The sequence below is a fragment of the Phodopus roborovskii genome, unplaced genomic scaffold (genome assembly GCF_943737965.1).
Source record: "Phodopus roborovskii unplaced genomic scaffold, PHOROB, whole genome shotgun sequence".
Lineage (NCBI taxonomy): Eukaryota > Metazoa > Chordata > Mammalia > Rodentia > Cricetidae > Phodopus > Phodopus roborovskii.
Window position 1 is genome coordinate 506,000 of NW_026126955.1, and position 27,781 is coordinate 533,780.

The 27,781-nt window shown below is 35.9% G+C and overlaps 1 protein-coding gene across 2 annotated transcripts in view; it reads left to right on the plus strand.

Moving 5' to 3' along the window:
• The window catches only part of LOC127214697 (histone demethylase UTY), a 141,183-nt gene that overhangs the window by 26,671 nt on the left and 86,731 nt on the right, over window positions 1–27,781 (plus strand). For both annotated transcript variants that reach the window (XM_051175000.1, XM_051175001.1), the window contains exons 6-10: window positions 159–279; window positions 6,463–6,517; window positions 9,536–9,570; window positions 19,631–19,724; window positions 21,817–21,943. In XM_051175000.1, coding sequence (XP_051030957.1) covers window positions 159–279; window positions 6,463–6,517; window positions 9,536–9,570; window positions 19,631–19,724; window positions 21,817–21,943 — 432 coding nt within the window. The remainder of the gene's footprint in view (window positions 1–158; window positions 280–6,462; window positions 6,518–9,535; window positions 9,571–19,630; window positions 19,725–21,816; window positions 21,944–27,781) is intronic.

Consider the following 27,781-nt stretch of genomic DNA (forward strand, 5'->3'; position numbering starts at 1 on the left):
TTTCTTCTTTTTTTACTGCTTACTCATAGGTTTTCCTTAAATAACATCCATATTTCAATGCATACTAGGAAATGAAAATATTTCTTCTATAATATAGCATACATACATGGTTGCATACATAACCTTTTTATATTTTTTAAATGTACCTTTTCTTCTAGGGCAATTAGAGCATTTCAAGATGTCCTTTATGTTGACCCCAGTTTTTGCAGAGCCAAGGAAATTCATTTACGACTTGGTTTTATGTTCAAAGTAAACACAGACTATGAGTCTAGTCTAAAGGTAAGTTTTAGTTTTGAAGGTGTATTATAAATATTCATTCTCTATCTCTTTCTTTATGTGTCTGTCCTGTTAAATGTTATTTTAAAATGTTGACATTACTGGATGTAGGCTGTATGATGACAGGTTCCTGAGCACTGGGATTAAAAACATGAGCCATCACCACCCTGCCACTTTTTTTTTTCTATTCTATTTTTACTTGTTTTATATACCAACCACAGTTCTCGCTCCCTCTCCTCCTCCTGCTTTTCAACACTCTCCCTACCACATTTGTTCATTTACTCCCTAGAAAGAATAAGGCCTTCCCAGGGAAGTTAACAAAGCCTTGAATATCAAATTGAGGAAGGGCCAACCTCACCCTCCTGCATCAAGGCTGAGCAAGGCATCCCATCATATGGAGTCCAATGAGCTTCAAAAAGCCAGCTCATGCACTAGGGATAAATCCTTATCCTACTGCCAAGTGGCTCTACAAATAGGCTACAAAACTGTCCTCCACATGAAGGCTCCCTAGATGTCAGTCCATACTGTGTGAACTCTTACTAGTTCAGATAGACTGTGTCTGTGGTTTCCCCATCATAATTTTACCTTCCTTGCTCATATAATTCCCCCTTCTTCTGTTCAACTGTACTCCTATAACTCAGTCTCGTGTTTGTATGTGGATCTCTGCATCACACCTGATTCTAGGGAAACTCCCAGGAATCCATAAGGACCTCAGCTAATGTAGCACCCGCGCTACAATCTGTACCACGAGTCGGGCGAAGGCCTAGAGATTGTAATAAAGACAAGACAGCGGGTCACTCGTTCATTGGCAAAGTTGGAACACCAAATGCCGAATGCCGTTTATTGAGGGGCAAGAACGGGCTTAAATACCAACTTATAGCACAGTGGAAAATTACAGGAATTTTTTGGCTTAGCTCCTCCCTGTGTTGTCACGAGGTATGGTTGTCACAGGGTGTGTGTCACGAGATGTGTTGTCACGAGGTGTGTGTCTCAAGATGTGTTGTCATGGGAAGAGTACCAACAAAAGACTTGGCAAGGAGTTCCTGCCAACAGCTTCAGGCTAGCTCAAGGTGCCTTGGGGGTCCATGCAGGGCCCTATGGCTAAGATACCTAGCAATAGGGAAGGTGGTGTCTGAACTGACCTTCTCTTGTAATCTGATTAGTGTGTGCCTCCTCTGCCTAGTTAGTGTTTATGGCTAATTAGTGTGGCTAGCTATACACTTGAACTTCAGGCAAGCTTTATTTGTTAGATTGCAAACAAAATACCATATTTCCACCTTTTTGCCTAAAATTTAAGAAACGGTTATAACTAATATAAGAAAATTATATAATAACTATATGCTACACACACACACACACACACACACACACACACACACACACACGTAATTTGACTTGACAACTTGACAAAATACTGCATTGTCTATCCTTAGTGATTCCAAAGCCTTATATCTAATTCACTTTCTATCCTAACTTGCATTATCATCAAAAGCTATCTTTTGATAGCTCTTAACTTCATGCACTTTATACCTCTTGGAAAACTGTTAACTTTATCTAGTCTTCAAATCTATCAGAGCCCCAAGAAGGAAATAGTATTAACTGAGTAAGTGCTAACAAGTGACTTCAAAAAATGTGAGAAATGACAGAAATAGTTGGCTACCTGCACAGTTACCCAAGGTACCTTTGTAACAGGGAACATCTATTTTTGTTCTAGCATCTCTGACAGGCTTTTCAGTGAAGCAGGATTTTTGAAGACCTGTCTTGCCTTTTGTTGACAAGATTTGGCAGTCTTCCTCTATTATGTCCTGCTTGCCAAATTTGGACAGCATACTATTAGCAGTTGAGGCAAGGGCACTTTTGGCCAGTGGGTGCTTTGGTCATAAAGAAAGTTATTGCGGTTAAGTAAGGATCAGGATAAACAAATAGGCCGAATAGATGTTTATTCATGGAGAAATAACTTACAACTTAGATGAACACCAGGAAATTCAACCCGATCCTCTCCTGTCCGAGTCACGCCAGCAAGAGAGCTTTTCCCGGCTCTCCCTCCGACTTCCTTCCACAGGTCACTTCCGTCCATCGCTCCACCCCCCAATGGGCGTGGTCAGTGCCACAGAAAGACTATCTCACTACAATTCCCCTTTTAGTCTAAAGAAAAGATTTAGGCTTAATACAAAACTATATACAAAACAGTGAATAACAAATGTGCTCTAAGAAAAGGAAAATCAAGAACAAAATGACCTACAGAAAGTAAACTCCATGTACAGTTTCTTCGATGCTAATCACCTTTTCTGAAGTAGACTGGTGCTTCTAGGAGCAGACATGTGTAATTGTTATGAAAAAAAGAACCTATGTTATTCAAACATCTTAAATGCCATATTCTGTAGATCTCTCTGAAGTGTTTGAGAATGACCTGTCTATCTAAAATGTATCTATTTGACCTTTAAAATCCACCTAATATGACCACAAGTTTGACTGTAATAGTTGGGTAATTACTAATCTTCATTTCCTTATTATCCTAAATAGTTGGTGGTAATAACTTCTAAGGACTAGAAATTTGCCTTACATTGTTACATGAATCATATAGGTACCGTGAATAAGAGTAGAAATGTATATATAGTATGTATAGTATAGTAAGTAGTTTTAACAAAATTAATCTCAAATTTGTATCAGTATACAAAATTTTCAATGTAAAATATTTAAAATTAATAGTTGCTTTTTTGAAAGTAGATCCAATAATCTACCTTTTAATCTCATCATATGTGTACTTTTTAGAAGTAGATTCAATAATCTGCCAATCTGCCCTTTTATCTTATTTATACCCTTCTTTTTTTTTTTAAAGAGGAGATTCAGTAATTTACCTGTTTATCCTATCGTATTTGCATCCCATTTTTGTTTTCAAGACAAACCCTGAATCTAATCTCCTTTGTTTAGCTTTTACTGTTTTTTTTTTTGTTTGTTTTTGTTTTTTTTATTACCAATAACAACTTGTAACCTCCTAAACAATGACAAATATCCATAATAGAATGAAAGACCAAAACCACCCACCCTACCTCTTGGGAATGTGGGCCTCATGCTATCTGGGGGCATTTCAGGAGATCAAAAACATTGGGCTAACTATCAAACTATATCAGTTTTTATCCAGTCTCTGCAAAATGGGAAAGTGAAAGGTCCTGGCTAGACTAGTTTATGAGGCTGGATCACCTCATTTAGACACCTTGTAATTATCTGAGCAGTATTTGTGAGACTGGATCATCTCAGTATCCACCTGGAAATTGTCCTGAGCAATTTGGAGTCCAAATCCTATCTTTAGTTGTTGTTTTACAGCTTAGAGGTATTGTCATAGTCCTGGTGGAATCATCCTTGTGGCATCCCATCATCTTTTTGGAGCCTTCAGAGTTCGAACTAGGTTAGATTATTCCCCTTCTTGGTAAATTTTTCTGATAGTTACCACTTTTTCTTTGGAAGCTTATTTGTCCAAAGGTCTTTAAGTTCTTCATGATGAAAAAATTAAAATTAAAACACTTCCAGAACTCTAACTTTGGGGGAGATTTCCTTTAAGCATCTAATGTATGATCAAATGAAAAGTATTTGTTAGTCCTAGATAAGTTAGTTTATATTGACTAGTCACCCTGGTTGATGAGCTGTGGTTTCTTCCAGTCAAAATGTCTCTTGTTCAAATCTAATGTTTATATTCTGAAAATTTTGTAGTCTTTTCTGAAGTTGTTCTATCATCCAGAGCAGTATAGTTTTTTTTTTTTTTTTTTTTTTTTTTTTTTTTTTACAATGGGCATTAGGTTCTTTTAATTGCTCTGGGGAGGAGTTTCCTCCAGGGTGATAGGAAACTGGATTGACTCAGAGTTTTCTTGAAGGCAAAGGCTTACCTTGAATGTCTCTTGTTGACTTATGCTCATGTCTGCCTTTGCCACACCTTCTTCATATTCCAGAAGGGAGGGACATTCTGTTGGAATTATGCTTAGAAAAACATTGTTTCTAGGAGTACTCTGTTTACAGTCCTTTTTAAGATGACCTTGTTTGCCATAATTGAAACATTTGACATTTCAATTTTTCTTCAATCCTCTTGAAATCACCTCTCTCATCCATGCATTATCATGGTCATGAGACATGGTAACAAAAGAACTCAGGGGAAGTATTGTTGGTTTTTGTTTTTGTTTTATTCTTTTTTTTTTTAGACTTTTCAGGGGATTTGAGAAATGGCATTTATAGATTTGTTGCCTCACTTTTAAAGGATTCGTTAAAATTGGATTGCCAGTATCCATAAGGGAACTGACAACCCTTTGTAACTCCAGTTCTGGGGGATTTGATGAGTATATAACAGGTGTACACATATGTCACAAACATTCTTAAATATAAAAATAAATGACAATACTTAAAATCAGCAAGAAAACAGAGCAGACTGTCCTGGAACTTAATAAAAATGGCTGCTTCAGCCTCTGCCTCTGTTTTGCTGGGATTAAAATGCCTGGGTCCTTGCCTAGTTTAGTGTATAGTTTTAAGAGATTATGTCATCAGGAGACATGGCTTACTCTTTTACCCGCAATAATTGCCTTAGTAGCTTCTTTGATCTTTCTGTTAGTCTGTATCAGAATTTCTTGCTTGGATGTAGGTAGACCTGCTCTAAAGATTTAGCCATCTATTTTTATGATAGACGGGAGAGATTAGACGGGAGAGATTAAAGCTACCTGGGAGGGAGCAGGGAGTGATCATAGCTCTAAGGTAAGATGGATTGTGACTTTGAGTTCAGCGTGGGGTAAATGGGGTAGCATTGTCAAGACCTAGTCACAAAAAATAACAACAGCAGAAACTAAAATCTGAGAGAGAGGCTGGGTAATTTAATTTCTTCCTGGTTATCCTTAGTTGTGTCAGAATTATATTTGAGATGACAAAGAAAAAGATCAAAAGTCCATTTGAAGTGTCTGGACGAGGCAAGGCTTATTCAGTAGAGGAGGAAATACAGAAAGGAAGGACACTTGTTTTTCAAAAGCAAGTGGCAGTTGTTCTTTTCCCCTTTGGCTGATATCTGACCTCAAAGTCTTGTCATTGGTTACCTTTAATTGTTTTGAAAGAAATTTTTAATATATTTACTTTATGTGTTATGAATGCTTGGCCTGTATTTGTTTATTCCTGGGGAAGATTTTTATTGTAGGTATGAGAAAGAGGCATCTGGAAGGGTCCAGAACAGAGATAGAAAATAGATTTTTATATGGCCAGCACACTGAATCTAGATATGGGAGAAGTAGGAGCAGAACACAGAGATAGAGTGGGCATGGGGGGGGGGTAGGGGAGAAGAACAAGAGATGAAGACAAGAGAAAGTGAAACTACTAAGATTATAAAGGGAATGAGTAGCTGGGGTGGGGTGCAGGGCTATCTATGTACTGGAGGATTTTAGGGTAGGAGCAAGGTGAGAAGAGCTACTCTGAAATGTGTAACAGGTACACAGAAGTACATGTAGGCAATACCGATGCACATAAAAATATTCACAAAACATTAAAAAAAAGTAGGAAATTTAAAGTAATAAACCAGTCTTACTGCTAAGTGAACATAAAAACTAGAAGTAGAAAGAAAGGTCAGATATGCCTCCTAGATCATTTTGTACCAGGGGAATTGAATCTATACATAGAGATCTGTTTGCTAATCGGAAAGCACGTGTGTGTGTGTGTGTGTGTGTCTGTGTGTATGAATAGCTATTTTACCTATGAACTGGTTGTATGTTTCTTTGTACAGGTTACGCTGGATTAATGTGTTACATATTTGAAATATATGAAAATGTAGTGATTTTGAAAAATTAGTTATGACATTTCATTATGTTAATTTGTACAGTATCATGTGATTTGGCATAGAAAGTTCATATTAACTTTCTTCAAATTTGATTTGATAAACAAAAATATTGGCTTTGAGGTATCCAGCTCATGGCTATTCAGCAGTTGTCATAATTTAATGTTTTATTCATCTCATGATTAAAATATTAAGGCAAAGTATTTTATGTGCTAAAATATTTACATGAATATTTTGAGAATTTCTTGATAGCATTGCAACATTAATCAGTTCATTTTTAATAATTAATGTTTTATATTATAGTGGCAGTTACAGAGTTTTAAAAAGTTAAATGAAGAGAGGCAATTTTATGTATATCTAACATTATAAGTATTTTCACTTCCCTTTTGCAGCATTTTCAGCTAGCTTTGATCGACTGTAATACCTGTACTTTGTCTAGTGTTGAAAGTAAGTACTTTTTTTATCTTTTGAGTAAGAGAGTCTGAATTTTAAATACTGATTTTGTTTCTGTACTTAAACTCATTTGGGTATCATTAAAAAATAATACAGAGAAATGTCTGGTTTCTCAAACAGTAGAAAAATGATTGATATCTTTGTAGTATTACAATAATGTTTTCCCTTTCTGTTGTCTTTATTGGTAATAATTCTCTTGTAATGTCTTACGATTTGTATATGATAGGAACTATGACTATCTTTGAAATTTCTATATATTTGAGAGTATTTTTAAATCTTGTTTATAAAGAATATTAAATTTAAATAAGCTTTTATTTTTCTTATTTTATTTTGTTTTATTTTATTTTGGTTTTTCAAGACAGGGCTTCTCTGCATAGCTCTTGTAGACTAGGCTGTTCTTGAACTCACAGAGCTCCCTCTGCCTCTGCCTCCTGAGTGCTGGGATTAAAAGCTTGTGCCACACTGCCTGGCTGCTTATTTTTACTTTTATTTTATTATTTTTATGAATTAGCGATGTGTGTACGTTTTTTATAATGCTTTTGGGCCTAAGGGATGACTAATATTTTTAAGAAGAATCATGACATTGAAATTCAGCTTTATACAATTTTTGTTTGGTATAATATTTATACAGAATTTGGAACAAATATTATGGAATAAAATTTCATTTATATTGCTGTTTATATTTGTCAGTTTTCACTGAAAATTGACTTGTTTGAACATTTTCTATTTCAACAGTTATATTGTTTTAAATACATGAAGTTATACTGCTTTAAATACGTGAAGAATAAACTGTTTAATAATATATTTCCCTTATGAAGGATGATACTGCATGCTATGACAGTAAGTCACAATGGGACTTTGAGACTAAACTGATGTAAGGTCACAATATAAACCTGTTCTAGTTACCTCTGATAATTATTTTCCTATTACATTCACCATATGTGTACATACATAAATAAGTAGAGTTTCAGATTTTTGTCTTTTCACTTTTAATCCTGTTTTCCTCTGCAAGAACAGCCTGTGCTTTTACTGAGTCATCTCTCCAGCTCTTTATTAGACTCTTTATTTTATTAAGAAAGGGCTGTACATTGTGGCACATGTCTTTAATCCCAACACAGGAGGCAGAGCCAGGCAGGATCTCTGTGAGTTCAAACCCAGCCTGGTCTACAGAGTGAGTTTCTGAACAGCCAAGATTGTTATACAATGAAACTCTGTCTCAGAAACCAAATACACAAATAAATAAATAACAACAAAGAATATCAGTGTTGAGGAGTGAAGGAAGATAAAACAGAGGAAAGAGAAAGGTTGCAGGTATAAAGAATGCAACAAGAATTTTATATTTACATTTAAGATTATCTTCTTAGAAAAGACATATATACACAAACATAATTTATAAAATTTGGAAAGTTCTTTAGTAGAAAAGTTCTCATAAGTAGAAAAAGGAAAAAATAGAACACATTTAAGTTCAGATGTTTGCATTTTTGTTGTTTGCTATAGTGATCCTTATTGTTGAATTATTTAAGCTCTTGAAATAGGGAAAATACCTGCAAAATAGTTTGCCTTTGAGTTTGTGTGTTTTTAGCTAGTTGGTCTTTATTTTTACGTTTAATCCTATGAATTTAGAAATAATTTCTTATTATTACTAGTATTCTGATCTATATGCTTTTGTGGGTATGTGTATACTACTGTGAATGACTGCATATTTTTTATGTGTATGTATATCTGTATGTGTTTTGTGCAAGAGTTTGATGTTGTGTCTCTCTTGTATTATATTGAGGGGGGAAGTTTTTTGGTTTTTGTTTTGTTTTGTTGTTTTAATTAAACTTCCTTGTAGCCAGATTGCATCTGCTGATTGTCAGGTAACCAGATTGCTTTCTGTGCACTGGAATTATAGGCTGCCACATACTTTCTTTTCATACTGTAATTCTATTATGCCTCCTTGGGGGGATGAATGTTTAACTGTTGAGTCTCTCCTCAGAACTTTTACTTTCTTAAGTAGATGTTCTTTACATTGAATTTTTTAAAAAAAAGATTTATTTATTTAATATATATATATATATATATATATATATATATATATATATATATATAGTGTTCCTCTTTTATGTATGCCTGCATACCAGAAGAGAGCACCATTACAGATGGTTGTGAGCCACCATGTGGTTGCTGGGAAATGAACTCAGAACCTCTGGAAGAGCAGCCAGTGCTCTTAACTGCTGAGCTATATCTCTAGACCCTTTATATTGAATTTAATGTGAATGTAAGATGGGCATGAAAAAGTTGTGTTTCATGAATTTAAGGCAAGAGCACTTTTTTGATGCCAAATGTCAATAGAAAAGTTTTATAATGCCAAATGTCAAGATAGAAGAACTTAAAAATTTGGATCAGGAGATTTGTCTCAGTGGTTAAGAGCACTAGTTGCTTTTCCATAGGAACAGTTCCTATCTATAACTGGATCTAATACCCTCTTCTGGTGTGCAGGTATATATCCAGGACACTAATGTATAAAATATAAGTAAGTAAGAGAAATTTTAAAAAGATTTAAAAATTTGCCCTTTTGATTTGAAACAAGGTTTTGTTTATTTGTTTCCCTGCCCTTTGTTTACTAGTTGTGAATAGATGTGTGGTCTGTGTGGCTCATGCACATTGAATGTGGGTCTCTTCTTGAGAAACACGTTTATGACTGAACTAGAAGGTTGTCAGCTAGGCTGCCTTGTCAAGGAGCGTTAGGAATCCACATGTTTTGGTCCTTCCACACTGGGAACTTGAATTCAGTTACTCATATCCACTGACAGTTTTTCTTCCTTTTTCATTTGTATTACTATAAATAACTGCACTAAAATTTTTATTTAATGATTTCTAATTATTTTTGTTAGGCTTATGATTTTACAGTATTTAATTATTACCTATTAAAATGTGTTCAAGTGTTTGTGGTATTATCAATATATATTACTGTATTGTTACTTTAAATTTGGCTGAATTGAAAATTGTTTTCTCCCTCATCTATTACAGTTCAGTTTCATATTGCTCACTTATATGAAACCCAGGTGAGTGTTTTAATTTATATTTTTAAAATAAGGTTGTTGTTTTGTCAGTGTAACAAAATATGTGAGAAAACTTAGTAGTTGAGTCAATAATTTCAGAATTTTCTTTCCAAAGTGTTTGTGGTTTTTGTTTTTCCCAGAGATGGTTTCTCTGTGTAGCTTTGGGATCTGCCCTAAAACTCTGTAGACAAGGCTGGCCTCAGACTCAAACTCACAGCAATTTTTCTGTTTCTGCCTCTGAATTCTGGCGTCAAAGGCTTGTGCCAACACTCACTGCCCAGCTCTTTGTGTATTTGTACCTGAGGCAAAATACCAATGCAAGTAACTCATTGTGAAACAAAGATATTTGTTTCATGGTAATCACACAGCAGAGAGCTATGTAGGAAGGAATCATGGATTAAAATAAAAGTATACCTTTCACAGGTTTATCTCATACTTTCTTTGGTTATGCCCTCCTTTTAATAGCTATGTAGCAAGAAACTCATCAACATTCTTATAATCTAATCACTTAACACTACCAGCTGTGGACTAAGAATACTTAATATAGCATTTTGAGATAACAAGTAATATTCAGGCTAAAAAATTAGAAAGTTTTCATCTAATGAATTAAGGAAAATATTGTTTTTGTCATTTAAATGTAAAGTGAACACTGATTTTTATTGTGTTTTCTAATGTACTCACCTTATTAAATAGGTTTGAAATTATTTTAATGAGGAAATTATTCAGGATCAATGAAGGAAGGTGATATTTTTTCATTTAATATGTCTAGTAGTTTTGATAACTGCTAACATACTACATTATTTTACAGTCAGGACCAATTGTAGAGCCAAGGTTTTGTGGTTGGGTTGTTAGTCCAGAGAACCTTCCCATACCAAACACAGATCAACATACTAGATCTAGAATATGGGGAGGAGTTGGGGGATAAAGGTTCCATGTAGGCAGCAGCTCAATGTCTCCATGTACAGTGACTTGCCTAAGTGTTGTCTTTAGCAATAGAGCCTTGCTGTCAGTTAGTGGAGAGCAACCTGTTGTCTTAAAATAGCCTGGGAATTTCCTTGGAACCCTTTTGACCATCAATTCAATTAGATGTAACAACTCAATTTGATGTAACTCCAACCCATTACTGGAAGCTTCATGATGACAATAGATGGTCACTTACAGTTTGGTCTCTTTGGACACTTCATCAGAATTGCTTTCATATATAACAGGAATATTCACCAACACCAAGTTTTCATTCCTTCATTCAAATGCTCTTCAGTTCTAGCTGTTCCTCTCCTTATGCCCCCTCTGCCCGTTCCCTCCCTCAATCTCATCTCACCTCTTATTTCCCACTCAATCCTCCCATTCTTTTTCTCCACTCCAGTCAATCCATAAAATCTATTTCTTTTTTCCTTCCCAGGGAGATCTATGTCTATTACCTAGACCCTTCCTCTGTGCCTAACCTCTCTGGGTCTATAAATTGTAGCTTGGTTATCAATTACTTAACGGCTAACCTGTGGGTGCCCATAAAGATGGCTGTACTCCATCTTGGAATAAGGACAGAGAGTTCAAAGCTGTCCTCAGCAGTCATAAGACCTAAAGATCAAAGGTGTGGCTATGGATGTTTGGCTGTCTATAGGATGTTTGGCTGTCTTAGTCTAAATAACAACAGACCTGAATCTGAGGTATGGCTACTCCTGACTCTCAAAGGCTTAGGAAGGAGAAGTTGAATCTGAGGTGTGGCTACTCCTGACCTCAAGTCTAGGGAACAAGAAGTGTGAGCTTAGGTGTGGTTACTGAACCCTTAGAATAAGTGGGGAAGTAAAGTCTGTTCCATATACATGATACTGTGTTCCACTTTTTAGTTATGGTATATAAGAGGGTCAAAAAATAAACTCCTGGCATTTCAGTATTGACTGATCTGGCCTCCTGACCTTTATTCTGTCTCTCTATTATCTATAGCTAGCCTTTCCCTCATCCACACTCCCCCACACAGGTATGGACTTAGGTCCGCTCTGCTGGCTCTGATTGTAGCCCTGCCAAGACCACGCCTGACACTAACCATAATTTTTTCCCTGGATCTTGGTTTCCTCACTCAGTTATGTTGTTTTTTTCATCCATTTATCTTCATATTTCATAATGAGCCTTTAAAAAAAAAAAAAAAGATCTGTTTATTATCTGTCTGCATGATGTTTCCCTAAAGTCCAGAAGAGGGTACCAGATCTCATTATAGATGGTTTTAAGTGGCTATGTAGTTGCTGTGAATTGAATCCAAGACCTCTGGAAGAGCAGGCAGTGCTCTCAACCTCTGAGCCATCTCTCCAGCCTGGAAATTCTTTTTGTTTGTTTGTTTGTTTTTTTTTTTTAGATTTATTTATTATGTATACAGTGTTCTGCCTGCAGGCCAGAAGACACCACCAGATCTCATTACAGATGGTTTTGAGCCACCATGTGATTGCTGGGAATTGAACTCAAGACCTCTGGAACAGCATCCTGTGATCTTAACCTCTGAGCTATGTCTCCAGCCAACCCCCTCCCACCTTTTTTTTTTTTTTTTTTTTTTTTTTTAAACAGCTGAGTAATGTACCACATTTTCTTTACCCCTTTTTCTGTTAAGGAACATCTAGGTTGTTGCCTGTTTTGGATATTATGAATAGAGTACTAATGGTGATTGAAAGCTTTAATGGATATAGTTTTCTGGTCTGGCATCCATGGTTTCTTAGTGGCTGCATAACACCTGACCAGGACCTTCTGACTTTATTGTTTCTATTGAGAAATCACTATAATTCTCATAGGTCTGCCTTTATATGTTACTTGGCCTTTCCCATTTGCAGCTCTTAATTTTTTTTTTTTGTTCTGTTGTGTTTACTGTTTTGATTATTATATGGTGAGGGGACTTACTACTACTACTACTACTATTATTATTATTATCATCCAGTCTATTTGGTGTTCTGTAGGCTCGTTGTGTTTTCTAGGCATGTCCTTCTTCCTGTTGGGAAAGTTTTTTCTGTGATTTGTTGAATATATTTTCTGTGCCTTGGAGGTATACTTCCGTTTTTTCTATCCCTTAGATTCAGTTTTTTCATAGTATTCCAGATTTCTTGGGTATTTTGTGTTAAGAATTTGTGGATTTAACATTTTTTTTTTTTTGACCGATGTATCTGTTTCCTTTAGTGTATCTTCAATGCCTGAGATTCTTTCTTTCATATCTTGTATTCTGTTGTTTATGCTTGTGTGTGTGTTGTTTACCCATATTTTTCATTTGTGAAGTTCCTCTGTTTGTGTTTTCTTTATTTCCTCCACTTCAGTTTTTAGTTTCTTGAACCATTTCTTTCTCTTGTTTCATTGCTTTTTGTTGAATGGATTTGTTAATCTCTTCTAATTTTTTTTGTTTGCCTTCCATTTGCTTATGGGAATTTTTCATTTCTTTATTAAGGGCCTCTATCATCTTCCAAGTTATTTTTACTATTGTTTTCTTCTGCTTCATGTTTGTTGTGATGTTCAGGTTTTGTTCCTGAAGAACGACTAGTTTCTGATGGTTCTGTATTGTTCTTTGTGTTGTAGAGTGTATTCTTATTGACTACCTCTCTTCCAATTGGTATAGGGCTTTAGAATGGGCTTTTTGAAACCTCAGATCCTACCACAGTAACACACTTCCTCCAACAAGTCATGCCTTTTAAACCTTGCTAGTAGCATCACTCTCTGATGATCAAATATTAAACTTTATGAGCCTGGGCTGGGCATTCTCTTTCATATCATATTCCACTCTGTATCTCCTATAGACCGTAGACCTATCATAATGCAAAATGTATTTAGTCCAACTACAGAAGTCCCCATGGTTTATCATACATAGTCTTTTCAAATTTCAAATTCTTCTGAGACTTAGGCAGTCTGTTAACTGTAATTACCTGTAAATATCAAAATCGAAGAGAAGATTTCATATTTGCAATATGGAAAGACAGAATATTTGTTAACATTTCAAAAGGGAGGGGGGAGCATAGCAAGTGAATACTGGATCAAAGCAAGACCGAAAGCTGAGCAAACTCCAAACTCTGCATCTCCATGTCTCATGTCAAACTCCTTTCAGTTCCATTGACTGCAACACAGTTCTTTCTCTTAGACTAGTTCCATTCCCTGTTGGCAGCTCTGCATGGCAGGTATCTCATGTCTAACATCTTGGAGCCTCTAAAGCAATCCATTTTCATAGCTTCATGCAGTGGGTGTCACTTGGCCTTCATTGCAGGGTCAGCTGTGGCTTCCCGTACCAATGGAAAATCCAAAACCCATTTCTTCCTACCATGAACTCTGATCTTAGAACCACATGGATGAACTGAACCTGTCATGTTCTGCTTTTTGGGCCTGGAACATGGGCTTCTTGTACAAATAAATTTTCACCAGCTTTCAATTTTCAATGGTTTCCCTCACTGCTTAAGTTTTTCTTTAATTCTTTCTTACAAGTTGGCAACTTAGCTGGGTGGGGCCTTAACTACCCCCTTTATTCCATTTAGCATAAGGTTGTTCTTTAAACTTTTTATCTCCTTGGGTACTGAACTTAAGTTCCTATTCATGCCCTGGCAGAACTTTTCAAACTGTCCATTTTTTTGTTTTTCCTTGTTTACCTTGCTCCTTTCCTTTATATATCTGCAGATGTGTAGTCATTACAAAGTCAATACTAGGCTGCATTGAAATCTTCTCTACCAAAGCCATTAATCCAAAACTCTTCATTTTAGCTTCAGGCAGAATTTTTTTGAACAAGGGTAGAAAACAGACATATTCTTTGTCAAAATATAACAAGAACTGTCTAAGCTACTTACTAATTATTTTTTTTTTCCTCTCAGAAACTTCTTGAGCCAGCCCTCCATAATTCCAGTCACTCTGAGCATTGTCTCCTATACCCCTACAAATATGGCACATTAAGCTATATATTGCTAAACAGAAATCCTAAAATCTACATAAGCAGAATAGTCAGGCCTGTCACAGAAATAATCTACTCTTGTATCTACTTCTGTCTTAGTATTCTGTTGGTATAACAGTTCAGAGGATTAGTACATTATCATCAAAGCAGGCAGACATGGTGCTGAAGAAGTACCTGAGTTATATCTGGATCCTCTGGAATTTTTGAAATCACAAAGCTCATTCTCAGTGATATACTTCCTCTAACAAGGCCATACCTACTATTTTCAAATAGTACCACTTCCTGGTGACCAAGTATTCAAATTTAAGAGCCTGGGGTGCCACTTTATGTATGTATGTATGCATGTATGTATGTATGTATGTATGTATGTATGTCTCTATAAAAAAATTTCTTACATCTTAAATATTTTGTTTCTTTTTAAGAATAGTTTTTTTTATAGGAAATTTCAGTTTTGGGGTTAGAGAAATTGCTTATCAATGAAGGGCAGGCCCTGCTCTTCCAGAAGACTTAAATTAGATTCCAAACATCAGGATAGATACTCTTTATCTTCAATTGCATAGTATCTCCTATCATCCTGTTGCTTTTGGGTTTGTATGCATATAGTCTATAGACATATATGCAGAAAAAACACCCATACACATAAAAACAAATTGATATCTTATAAAAACATTTTTAATTCTTTTCCTTAATTATTTGATTAATTAAATTGGCTGATTTTTCAGTTTCTTGTCTTACATGCCTGTTCATATCTAACAATGTAGGAGTTTTAAAAATTCTGTGCATTTAGGGACATGTTTTGTTGTTTCTTTTATTTTTTTTTTAATTTAAAAATTTTAGTTGCACAGTAATAACTGGTGGGGATATTTTTATTTCTTCATTGTTTATTCATTCGCCAATTATTTGTACTGTATTGCCTTCCTTCACAGATATTTGTAGTAGTATCCTTCAACAGCCACCAGTATGATGGTACATTATTACAGTTGACAAAAATCCATTGATATATTAACATTTCCCAGAGCCACAGTTTAATGTTAAGTGTATTTGAGAAGACTCATGAAAGGCCACCAGTGATACATGCAATCCACAGGAGTGTTTATTACTATTACCAATATGTTGGGGTTTAACCATCTGACAAAGTAGCACATATTGAGCTCCTTTTAAGCAGGGCTAGGTTAATTCCAGGAAGGACAGATTAGTCTGGTGACTGATTAGTGGATTTAAACAAAATGTTCATAGGATTGGTAGTTGGCTCTGTTGATTAGGGACTTTACAGCAGCAGGGTAGGGAAGGCTATCTTTAGCAGAAAACTTTGGGGCACCTGCTGTTTGTTTGCTCCTAAGTTGTGGCTTTTCTGAGAACTTCGTGCTCAGTTCCAGCCATCTTCAGTAAATGAAAATTGAGGCCTGGCCTAGGGCAGGGCCTATTAGAAACCTGTCACAGCTCACTGGCCCTTTCATTTAAATTAGAATTTACTCTTATTGGTGTTTAATGATATTAGTGGTGCTCTAACAAATGGTTTCATGTCCTAAATATCTTTTCTCTTTTCACTTTTCTCCACCTTTCCACAGTGTTTGATTGTTTTCTCTAGTATTGGCTTTTAGAGACTAGCATATTTTGGAATCAGAGTATGTAGACCTTTAATAGTATTTCTTTCTTTCTTTTTTTTTTAATGGTTGTCATTATGTAGTATATGCTGTCTACTAAATATGTAATCTAGGTTGGCTTTTGAGTTCTGCTGGTTTCTCCAATACTTGAATTTTAGCGATAATTACTACCTTGCCCTTTAATCTACATTATTTCATGATTCAATAACATAATTCTTCTTTGAGTGATTTCATTGTACAAAGTTGATATACTGTTTTGTTTTCTTGCTAGTAATAAAACAGGTTCAGTTGTGTTTCTTCTTTGACAGATTTGATGTCACTAAGATCTTTCTATTGTAATATATATATATTGTAGAATATTATTTTTATTTGCAGTTCTATAATGCCATGAGGTTAAGTTCTTCCTGGTATATTTTATATTGTAATTACGTGTTTCACAAGCACTTAATGGGAGTATCTTATCTTTTTTTTTTTTTTTTAATCTACTGACAGTATTTTTTTGCATAGGAAAATTCTCAAGTTTTATTAAAGAATATTTTATTTTTCAGTCATTGCACAGCACTTTGGTTTTGCATTACATGAAAAATTGGAAATGCAGGATTTTTTATAAAAGATGTAACAGTTCTCAGGTGTTGGCAAATGTTCAGTGTTCAGGTGTAATGAATTAATGTCTATTATAAGAATTCACATGGAGGAAGCTTAAGTATTTACAATCATAAAAGTACTATCCATGTATCCTTTTACACACTACCACGGAAATATAAGGAACCAATTAGTGTATTTGGAATTAAAAAATAAGATACAAAGAAGATTTTTGCATTTGATGTCTTTAAAGCTGTTCACAGCTCACAAACAGTCAGTTAGCAAAATAGTTACAATTTACAAAGCCACTTTATATCAAGTGCCAAAAGTTATATATAATCGTTGACAATATACAAGTCATTTTATATTCACTTTTCAGTTGGGCAATATAACATTGATTGCATACTTACACTTATTTTGAAGCAAATTTTACACTTAGAATTTTGGAAGTCAGATTTTTTTAAAAAAATTATTTTTATTACATATACAGTGTTCTATGTGCATATTTGTCTGCATGCCAGAAGAGGGCACCAGATCACATGATAGATGGTTGTGAGCCACCATGTAGTTGCTGGGAATTGAACTCATGATCTCCAGAAGAGAAATCAGTGCTCTTAACCTCTGAGCCATCTCTGCAGCCCCGGAATTGAGTTTTCTTCCAGTCAGAGCTTTGTTCACCCTCACCACCTTAAAATATTTTTTGGTCAATACAGGGTGTCTCTATGTAGCCCTGATTGTCCTGGAACCCAGTCTGTAGACAGGGCTGGTGGCTTCAAGCACTCAGATACCTGTCTTCCTGGAATCAAAGGCACAGGCAGTAATAACTGCCTGGTCTTGATTCCCTTTTTGATGTAGTTTATATCTTAAATTTGTGAGAAAAAGTAACGTAAATCTGAGTCATGTACTCAATATTTACTCAAGTTTTAGGTATGGGTAGTGTAAGAGAGTGTGTTACAGCTCTGGAGCTGCAAAGATAGCCTGATTTTTCGGGAAAGTAGGCTACATAGACCCAAACTAGGAGAGCTCCGGAGGCAATAGAACATCTCAGCCACTGAGGGAGAGGTATCGTGAATTGTCTGGACTATCTGTAGTAAGGTAATACTTGAAACTGGGGTGTAATGGAGGATGGTCTCCAGGCTGGATATAGCAATCCTGCCCCTTTCGTAAAGATAGCCATTATAGCAGAGCTCAACTCTGTTCTCCATTCCTATAAGGGAACATCCTAGCAGAGCTATCCTACTTTGCTCTCTGCTGAACTCTGGCCCAAGGTATTATTTCTGCATCACCCTGCTAGAGGAGAAACCCCTGAAGAAAGGTAGCAAATGCCTGGGATCTGGCAAAAATTTTTTTACTTTTTTTCACCTCTGCCCCCTCTAAGGGAACATTTCAGCAAATGTCTTTCTGTTCTGGGGGGTGAATGAAGATCTTCACCCAAAACTCTTTAATGATTTATTTGAAAAAAAAAAAAAAAAAAAGGAGTTCAGGAGAGTGGCAGCCTCTTCCAGGTTGGGAAAGGACAGCCAGAAACTGAACAGGCAAAGGGGATTATATAGGACTTCTTAGGGGTGTTTACCCAGGGAGGTTTTTCTGCTTTGGAATTGGTTAATTTTCCTACTCAGACATTGGTTTGTTTAGTTGGTCAGGGGCATAGAGGTTTCAGGTCCAAACTGTGTTTTTTCACTGGTTTATTTTAGCCTTTCACAGCTAAGATATATTTCTTTCACTGAGTCTGGTTCCAGGACCAAAGTATGTTTCAGTGTCTCTGGGTCAGAGCCAGAGTGTGCTTCTTTGACTGGCTCTTTTAACCTACAGTTAGTGTACCCCAACTTACTTAGTATTGTTTTAAGAAAATACTGGATCACTCATTTATTACAACTTTTGTAGTTCTTGAAATCACCCTTTCTTCTTTGACAATTATGTTGTCAAGATCTTAGGTCATAAGTAAATGCCATTGTAAACAAGGGCTTTACTAAATTTATTTGAAATGTATTTAATGTTTTGCTTTATTTTTCCTTTTGTACTGGTTGAGTTTTACCTTATGATTAGTTATGTTTATAATAGTGAGAGATACTAGCTTCATTTTTAATGTACCCAAAGATTTCTATAAATATTTTAAAGTGTATCAGTGAGAAATATCATTAAATAACATCCTAATTTCTTCAACCTTCATGACTAAAGTTTCTAGAGTGTGATTTTTAGAACATATTTAAAATTTGAATTATATTGCTGTTTTTCCACCTTTTTTTTTTTCTTTTTTGTTTTTCTTTTTTTGTTTTTCTGATACAGGGTTTCTCTGTGGCTTTGGAGCCTGTCCTGGAACTAGCTCTGTAGATCAGGCTGGTCTGGAACTCCCAGGGATCCGCCTACTCTGCCTCCCTAGTGCTGGGGTTAAAGGTGTGCCCCACCTCCACCGGGCTAGTAACACTTTTATTGCTTGATAATTTTTTCTCTTTTAAATGGTTTACAGGTTAAAATGAATTGTCATATACTATAAGTATGAATTAAAGTATATGATGGTATATATGTATATATTATATGCATTCACTGAATCATTTTATATGAGGGACTTGTAGAAGTCTTTTTTTCTTTTTTTCTTGTTTGTTTGGTTTTTGGTTTTTTTAGACAGGGTTTCCCTATGTAGTTTTGGAACCTGTACTGGAACTAGGTCTTGTAAGTCAAATAGTCTCTTAACTCACAGAGATCTGCTTGTCTGCCTCCAAAGTGCTGGGACTAATGGTATGCTCCACCACCACCTGGCTTTGGGATTTGTAGAATTTAACCCTCTGGGTTCTGAAAGAAATCTTGTAGACATTAAGGGATAGCTATATATTGTTTTAATTTAAGGGATTGTTTATTTTGTTTTCAGTATATAAAATGTTATTGTCATTTATTTACTCTTGATAAAAATTATGGTTTATTGATACTAAATTATGTATTATCCTTTTATTTTAATCTAAATACCTGTTTCCTTTCTGTTTCTTAGAGGAAATACCATTTTGCAAAAGAAGCCTATGAACAACTTTTACAAATTGAAAGCCTTCCATCACAAGTAAAAGCAACTGTATTGCAACAGTTAGGTACATAGAAACTTAATTTCTATCATATAATCTATCAGTTTTATAAAGTTTTAACAAGTCTTACAAAGCATCTCTTTGCTGAAGAGTTCACTTTTTGATATTCTTATTGTAAGATTAGGTATAACATCATGGATATGGTCTTCCTATTTCTTTTATGAATGTAGTACTTTACCTCTTTTGGTCTAGAAGTACTATACTTTTAAATTTTTTGTTGAACTCCTTGCTTTTAAATACAATTCTCTAACGTATCCCTCCCTCCTTCCTTCCCTTCTTCCCTTTCTATTTTTCTTTTGGAACTCATTCTGTAGACCAGGCTCACAGAGATCCACCTGCTTCTGACTCCATAGTGCTGGGATTAAGGTGTTTGCCACCATGCTGGCTAATGTAATTGTTTCTTTTAAAGACTTACTAGTATCTCTTAATACTAAATGAGAGGATGAGAGGGCTTGAATACTTCCCTATGTTTGCCTATGTTTGTTTTTTCTCTTTTTTTTTAAATAAAAGAGTTTATTTAGGCAATTATATATTTATAATAAAAGTATGGAATTTCATAATTTTAAATATTATGCTCTGTTGTGAAATAATTGCCCAAAACTTACAGGATATCTAATTCTGAAATTTCTTTCAGAAGTTTTTCTTTTATTCTTTTTAATTCATTTTGCATACCAACCCCACTTCCTTGTTCCTTCTCCTTTACCTCCTTCTTCTTCAAGAAGTTTTATGCTCTTAAAATACAGATTAAATAGCAATGTTTGAAAGCAATATGAAACAGTATTTTGTTTTCAGTGGCAATTTTGTATATTTTCTAGTAATTTAGTAAAGCAATTTAGTAAAGCATGTATCTTGCTGGTGTTTGATTTTTGTATTTTTATATTTAATCCGAACAGGTATTGAAATATTTTTGCTGACCTATTAATAGCATGAATTTTTCTTCCCACTGCATTGAGTTGGGTCAAACAGAAACACTTGTTTTATTTCAATGTTTCTTATACCTCAATTCTTTATTGCTTTTGCTGTAATCATTATTATAATTAATCAGTTTTTTTGTTGAACCCTAGCTGCCACTTTTATGTTATTTTTGTACCTACTATTTATGAATTCTTGTATGTAACTTAATGTCTATTATTTGAACAAATATTGTTACATTTACTGTATATGTAAAACTATTCAGTGACAGTAAGATGTTGGGCCTTTTGTAACTTTTATAGCTTCTTTTAAACAGATAACCTTTATGGTATATGCTTTTTAAAGAGTATCTTATTTCTAGCTGTGTATAAAGTACATATATGTTCACATGACCTACAATGCACATACCTGCTATAGTGCACTTGTGGAGATCAGAGGATGCATTTGTAGACTTTTCATCTTCTGCTTTTACATTGGTTCAGTAGATTAATTAACAGATAATAATTCTAATGCACTTGAGTCTGTCTTCTCAGTGGCCCTAAAGTTATATCCCATACTCTTTGTCTAGGTGTTAGAAATTTCATTTAGGACCTCACACAGGCTAGGCAAGTGCTCTGCCACTGAGTTACATACTATATGAACTTCTCTTTTAATTTATTTATTTGTAATTACTTACTCTGTGTTTTTAATTTTATTATATATATAAGCTTTTGTAAACATAGAATAGAGTTTTAAAAATTTTTAAGTTTGTTCTGACCTAAAGGAACAATAATTACATGTTTCAAATATCTGTTAATTTACAGTTCAATAAAGTACATTCATGGTTGATAAACTTTGACATATTCTCAGTGTTTTTAAAAATCTTTTAATTGCTTTGAGTATCCTTTTTAGGTGAAGTAGAATTTCCTACAATACTTTTAGTGCTTTTTAGTTTGGAAAATAGAACCATAGGTAAAATTTAATATGAATTTGTTTACTACACTGTTTAGTTAAGGAGAAAAACTTGCATGATGGTTAAATTATTTAGTTATTTTTGACACAGGGTCTCACTTTGTAGTACTGGCTGGCCTGGAACTCACTATGTACAGCAGGTTGGCCCTATACTCGCAGAGATCCACCTACCTCTGCCCCTTAAATACTGGAATTAAAGATGCACCTGCTAGTAATTATAATTTTTAAATTATAGGTTGGCTGCATCATAATATGGATCTAGTAGGAGACAAGGTCAACAAGGAAAGATATGCTATTCAGTATCTCCAAAAGTCACTGGAGGAAGATCCTAATTCTGGCCAATCTTGGTATTTCCTTGGAAGGTAAGAGCATATTATTGGACAATCTGTAGTTGATGTACACTGTAAAATAGTAGTATATGTAATGTTGTTCTTAGTGAATTTCATTTATAATAACTACTAGGAGCTGACATTTTTCCCTCTGTCATGTTACCATGTGTAATGATATTAGTATTATTGTTCAGGTCTTGTTTATTCAGCCATTTTGTTGAGATATCATGGGTGAAGCTTTCTTTTCGTTTTTAAATCATTCATTCTCAGAAGCCAAGTTTTGTGCTTTCTGATTTGACATTCTTTCCATCTCTGTTTCTCCCATGATCCTGAATTTTATGCATATGAGTTGGGTTGAGGATAAATGTACTGGGGCTAGGTTCCCCACAATCTGTTGACTTTTTTTTTTTTTTTGTATAGTCTCATCTCAAGAGAAGCTAGGTTGATGAGCTGTAAAAAGCTATAATTATTTGTAAGTATAATGCTAAATTTTTGAATGTAGTTAGCAATTATACTAACTTAGTGAATTACCTTGAGAGGTTCTCATTTAAGATTCATGACCCTTCTAGCCCTGAGCTTATTTTCCCACCTGTTGAGTGGGGCCTTATGTCCAATTCAACAGCTGTTCATTGTGACAAAGATACAAGTGTCACTGTTGAATCTAAAGGGATAGCTTGCTGTACTAAATAGTATTGTGCTCCTAATGCATTTTAGTGTAAAAAATTAGGAATGGGAACTAAGCATTTCTGGCTTTGTTATTATACTTTATAGAATCATTAATGGCCTATTTAGATGGTTTCAGGTGTTGCTTTTTTTGAAGTTGAGATGATTAGATTTGATCTCTTATAAGTTTTTACAGTGTTACAACTTTAATTTTCCTAGTACATTTGAACTGCATTATTTCCCACATTTTGTCAGATATTTCCCATAGATTGGATTCTATAGTCATTTTTAAGTTTTAATGTTTGTTTTTCTTTAAAGTTCCCTTTAAACTAACAATATGTGCATGCCTGCATGCGTATGTGCGTGAGTATATATGTTAGAAAACTAATATTGGGTAAATTTCTTCTTCAAAAGTAGAAATTGTCATGGAACCTATAATTTATTTATAGTATTCATTGTTTTCTAAGCTTGTCCTTGGTTTATGAATATGTATGTATTTTCTGATTTTAAAGAATAATTTCTTTTAGAGAAAACATAGAGTTTTTAATACTGTGTATAGAGTTTATCATGTGAGACTACCCTAGAGAGACCTAGACAATTTCAATTAGAGTAAAAATATTAAATTATTGAACTCATATATCTGTTCTTTCAGCTTGATACTCAAATGTTATTATAAATGGAATTTTCTGGGGAAAAAAAAGGGAATAAAGAATAGAATTGCAACCTGGAACACAAATATATAGGCTGAAGTGGCCTCTGCTATTTTTGGGGACTAATGGAAAGACTAATGAAATGAAATCTATACAATTCTTTATGCAAGAAATCTTGAAGAGATGGCTCAGAGGATAAAAGCACTGTCTGGTCTTCCAGAGGTTCAGAGTTCTATTCTCAAGAGCCACATGGAGGCTCACAACCATCTATAATGAGATCTTGTGCCTTCTTCTGGCATGCATGCATACATGAAGCCAGAATGTTGCATGCATAATAAGTAAATCATAAAAATAAAATAAAAGAATAGAAAAGAAAGAAAGAAAGAAATCTTTTCTGTTTGGTGATTAAGGAGGCTGATCTATTATAGCCTAGGAGTAGGCAGTTACTGTATAAAGTTAGTCTGAATGTCATGGTAGGAAATTGTGGTTGAAGTCAGTGGCTAATATTAAAAGTATCTTAAACATAGTCCAGGCAAGTTTGTTTGATTGAGTCCCTGCCTTGTTATGTAGCCCTGGCTGTCCTGGAACTCACCTGTGTAGTGAGATATCCACCCTGCCCTCACCTGTTGCACTGACCATGCCCAGGCATGGTCACAGTTGAGACATGAATGGATGGGTAGGTCTGGGGACCTGCACACCAGTGCGTGCTCTCTCTCTCTCTCTCTCTCTCTCTCTCTCTCTCTCTCTCTCTCTCTCTCTCTCTCTCTCTCTCTCTCTAGTCGGGTCACAGAGAGCATCTGGGCTTCATCTATGAAGTAGTCACCTATTTCTGGTCTGGAATTCATAGAGTTCTGCCTGCTTCTGTCACCTGAATGCAGGGATTAAATGTGTGCACCACTACTGCCTGGCCAAGCTGTTTTGTTTTTTTATGATAGTATTTTTATTTAAATTTGAAACAACTTGTTTTACCTGCCTATCCAAGTTCCCTCACCTTGTCCCTCCCACAACCCCCATGCTTCCCGTTTCTGCTCCCCAGGGAGGGTGAGGCCTTCCATGGAGGGTCTTCAAAGTCTGTCATATCATTTGGGGCAGGGCCTATGCGCCCCCCCCATGTGTTTAAGCTGAGAAAGTATACCTTTATGTAGAATGAGCTCCCCAAGTACATTTGAATAAATACTGATCCACTACCAGAGGCCCCATAGGCTGCCCAGTCCTCCTAACCTACAGCCACATTCACGGGGTCTGGGTAGGTCCTACTGATTTCCTAGCTATCAGAATTAGGTCCATGAACTCCCTTCTCTTGTGGGTCAGCTGTCTCTGTGGGTATCTCCAGGCTAGTATTGACTCTTTTCATCAGTCCTCCCTTTCTGCAACTGGGTCTAGGAGTTCAGCTCAGTGTTTAGCTGTGGATGTCTGCTTCAGTTTTCAACAGCTACTGGATGAGGGCTCTATGATGGTGGATAAGTTAGCCATCAATCTCATTATCAGGGAAGGGAATTTATGTTAGCCTTTCCACTGTTGCTCAGATTGTTAGATGGGGTATTCCTTGTAGGTCTCTGGACATTTCTCTATAGTCAGTTTCCTATTCAAACTGATAATGGCTCCCTCTATTATAGTATCTCCTTTTAATTATTTTGCTCTCATCTGCCTATTCCTCCCCTGACTCAATCTTCCCGGTCCCACATGCTTTCGTTTCTCCCATTTTATTTCTCCTAACTCCCTCTCCACTCACTGCCCCAACCACCAACTCCCAATATGCTCAGAAACTCTTGTTCCTTTCTGCTTCAATGAGAGACCTTGTATGAATCTCTTAGGTTCCTCCTTGTATCCTAGTTTCTCTGGTGGTGTGAATTATAGGTTGGTGATCTATGTCTAAAATTCATATATGAGTGAGGACATACCATGTTCCCCCTTTTGTAACTGGGTTACCTCATTCAGGATGGTTTCTTCAAGTGCCATCCATTTGCCTGCGAATTTCAAGAATCCACTGGTTTTTCTGCAGAGTAGTATTCCATTGTGTAGATGTGCCACATCTTCTTTATCCATTCTTGAGTTAAGGGGCATCTAGGTTCCTTCCAGGTTCTATCTATTACAAATAATGCTGCTATGAACATAGTTGAGCACATGTCTTTTGTTGCATGGATGTGGATCATTTTGGTATATACCAAAGAGGGGGATTGCTGGGTCCTGTGGTAGACTGACTCCCATTTTCCTGAGGAACCACCATACTGATCTTCAGAATGTCTATACAAGTTTGCACTCCCACCAGCAATGGGAGTGCACACACATCCTCTCCAGCATAAGTTGTCATTGTTGTTTCTAATTTTAGCCATTCTGGCAGGAGTAAGATGGTATCTCAAAGTTGTTTTGAATTGCATTTCCCTGATAGCTAAGGATATTGAGCACTTTCTTAAGTGTCTTTCAGCCTGTTTGATATCCTCTATTGAGAATACTCCAGTTCTGTACGCCACCTTTTATAGTTATTTGGTGTTTTGTTGATTAGTTTCTTGAGTTCTTTGTATATTTTGGAGATCAGCCCTCTGTCACCTGTGGGGTTGGTGAAAATCTTTTCCCAGGCTTTGCCTTACAGAAGCTTCTAAGTTTAAAGAGGTCCCATTTATTAATTGTCAATCTCAGTGTCTGTGCCCCTGGAGTTATTTTCAGGAAGTGGTCTCCTGTACCAGTTTGTTCAAGGGTACCTCCTGCTTTCTCTTCTAAGAGGTTCAATGTGGCTACATTGATGTTGAGGTCTTTGATCCATTTGGACTTGAGCTTTGTGCATAGCGATAGACATGGGTCTATCTGCAGTTGTGCCAGCACCATTTGTTGAAGATGTTTTCTCCCCACATTGTATTCTTTTAGCTCTCGAAAAACAGGTGTTCATAGGTGTGTGGGCTTATATCAGGATTTTCATTTGTCTACCTGTCTATTTTTGTGCTAACACCAGGCTGTTTTCAGAACTATAGCTCTGTAGTAGAGCTTAAAGTCAGGAATGGTGATGCTTCCTGAAGTTCTTTTCTTGTATAAGGTTGTTTTGGCTATCCTGGGTCTTTTGTTTTTCCATATAAAGTTGATTATTATCCTTTCAAGGTTGGTGAAGAATTTTGGTGGGATTTTAATGGGGATTGCATTGAATCTGTAGATTGCTTTTGGCAAGATTGCCATTTTTACTATGTTTATCCTACCTATCCAAGAGCATGGGAGATCTTTCCATTTTCTGGTATCCTCTTTAATTTCTTTCTTTAGAGCCACAAAGTTCTTATTATATAGGTCTTTTACTTGTTTGCTTTATGTTGCTTGTGACTATTGTAAATGGTCTGATTTCTTTCTCTATTTGTCATCTGAAAAAAAGTAGGGCTACTGATTTTTTTGAGTTTATCTTGTATCCTGCTAGTTTTCTGAAGGTGTTTATCAGCTGTAGGAGTACCTGGTAGAGTTTTTTTGTACACTTACATAAACTATCAAATCATCTGCAAATAGAGACAGTTTGACTTCTTCCTTTCCAATTTGGATCCCCTTGATCTCCTTTTGTTGTCTTATAGCATTAGCTAGAACTTCAAGTACAATATTGAGGAGATATGGAGAGAGAGGGCAGCCTTGTCTTGATTTTAGATGAATTGTCTTAAGCTTCTCTCCATTCAGTTTGATGTTGGCTGTTGGTTTACTGTATATTGCTTTTATTATGTTTAGGTATGTTGCTGTTATCCATTATCTCTCTAAGATCTTTATCATGAAGGGGTGTTGGATTTTGTCAAAAGCTTTTTCAGCATCTAGTGATGCTGATTTTTCTTTTTCAGTTTGTTTATGTGATGGATCACATTGATAAATTTTTTTTTTATGTTGAACTGAAAGACTTAAACTAGTAAAGAAATGAAATGAAGCCCAAATAATTGGAATGCTGAGTGGAATTTGCTAACCACCAGCCCCGAGATAGCAGTATATCAAGAATTCACACTGCCCCCACTTTTCGCGAGTCAGCAGGCAGTAAATAGGGTCCTTAAGAAACAAAGAGATAGCTGCACCTCCGGTTTGCCCAGACAAGATCAATTAGTACACCCGAGGCTCTAAGGCCTGTTGACCCTAACAGTGAGACCATCGGGCCTCAAAGGGTCACATACTCAATGGACAGAGGGTCACACCTCCTCCTTTTAAAGACACCTGTGCCTGGGGGATGGGGCTTCTCTCTAGCCTGCCTGCTGAGGGAGCCCCTTTGTGCAAATGATTCTGTTCACCAAAGCCTCTTGCTTGTTGCAGCAACTGGACTGGACATTGAGTTCTTGGTGGTACCGACCGGAACTGGGAGAGTCCTCATTCTGAGGGTCTTACATTTTGGAGGTCCCACCAAGTCGACCCCCAGACTCAATTCCATTGTCAGTTGGAGGTATGACAGAGCTCGCAACCTGTATGTTTGATGTATGTCTGATGTTATGTGTTTTTGACTCAAGTTTCTGTGCCTGGTCTGCACAGGAGTTGAATTTGGTATAGGACCACAGGGGGAGACAGACATGTCCTGAGACCCTTGGTCCCGCCCTGGACGAAAGTCCCAGGTTGTTTGGAG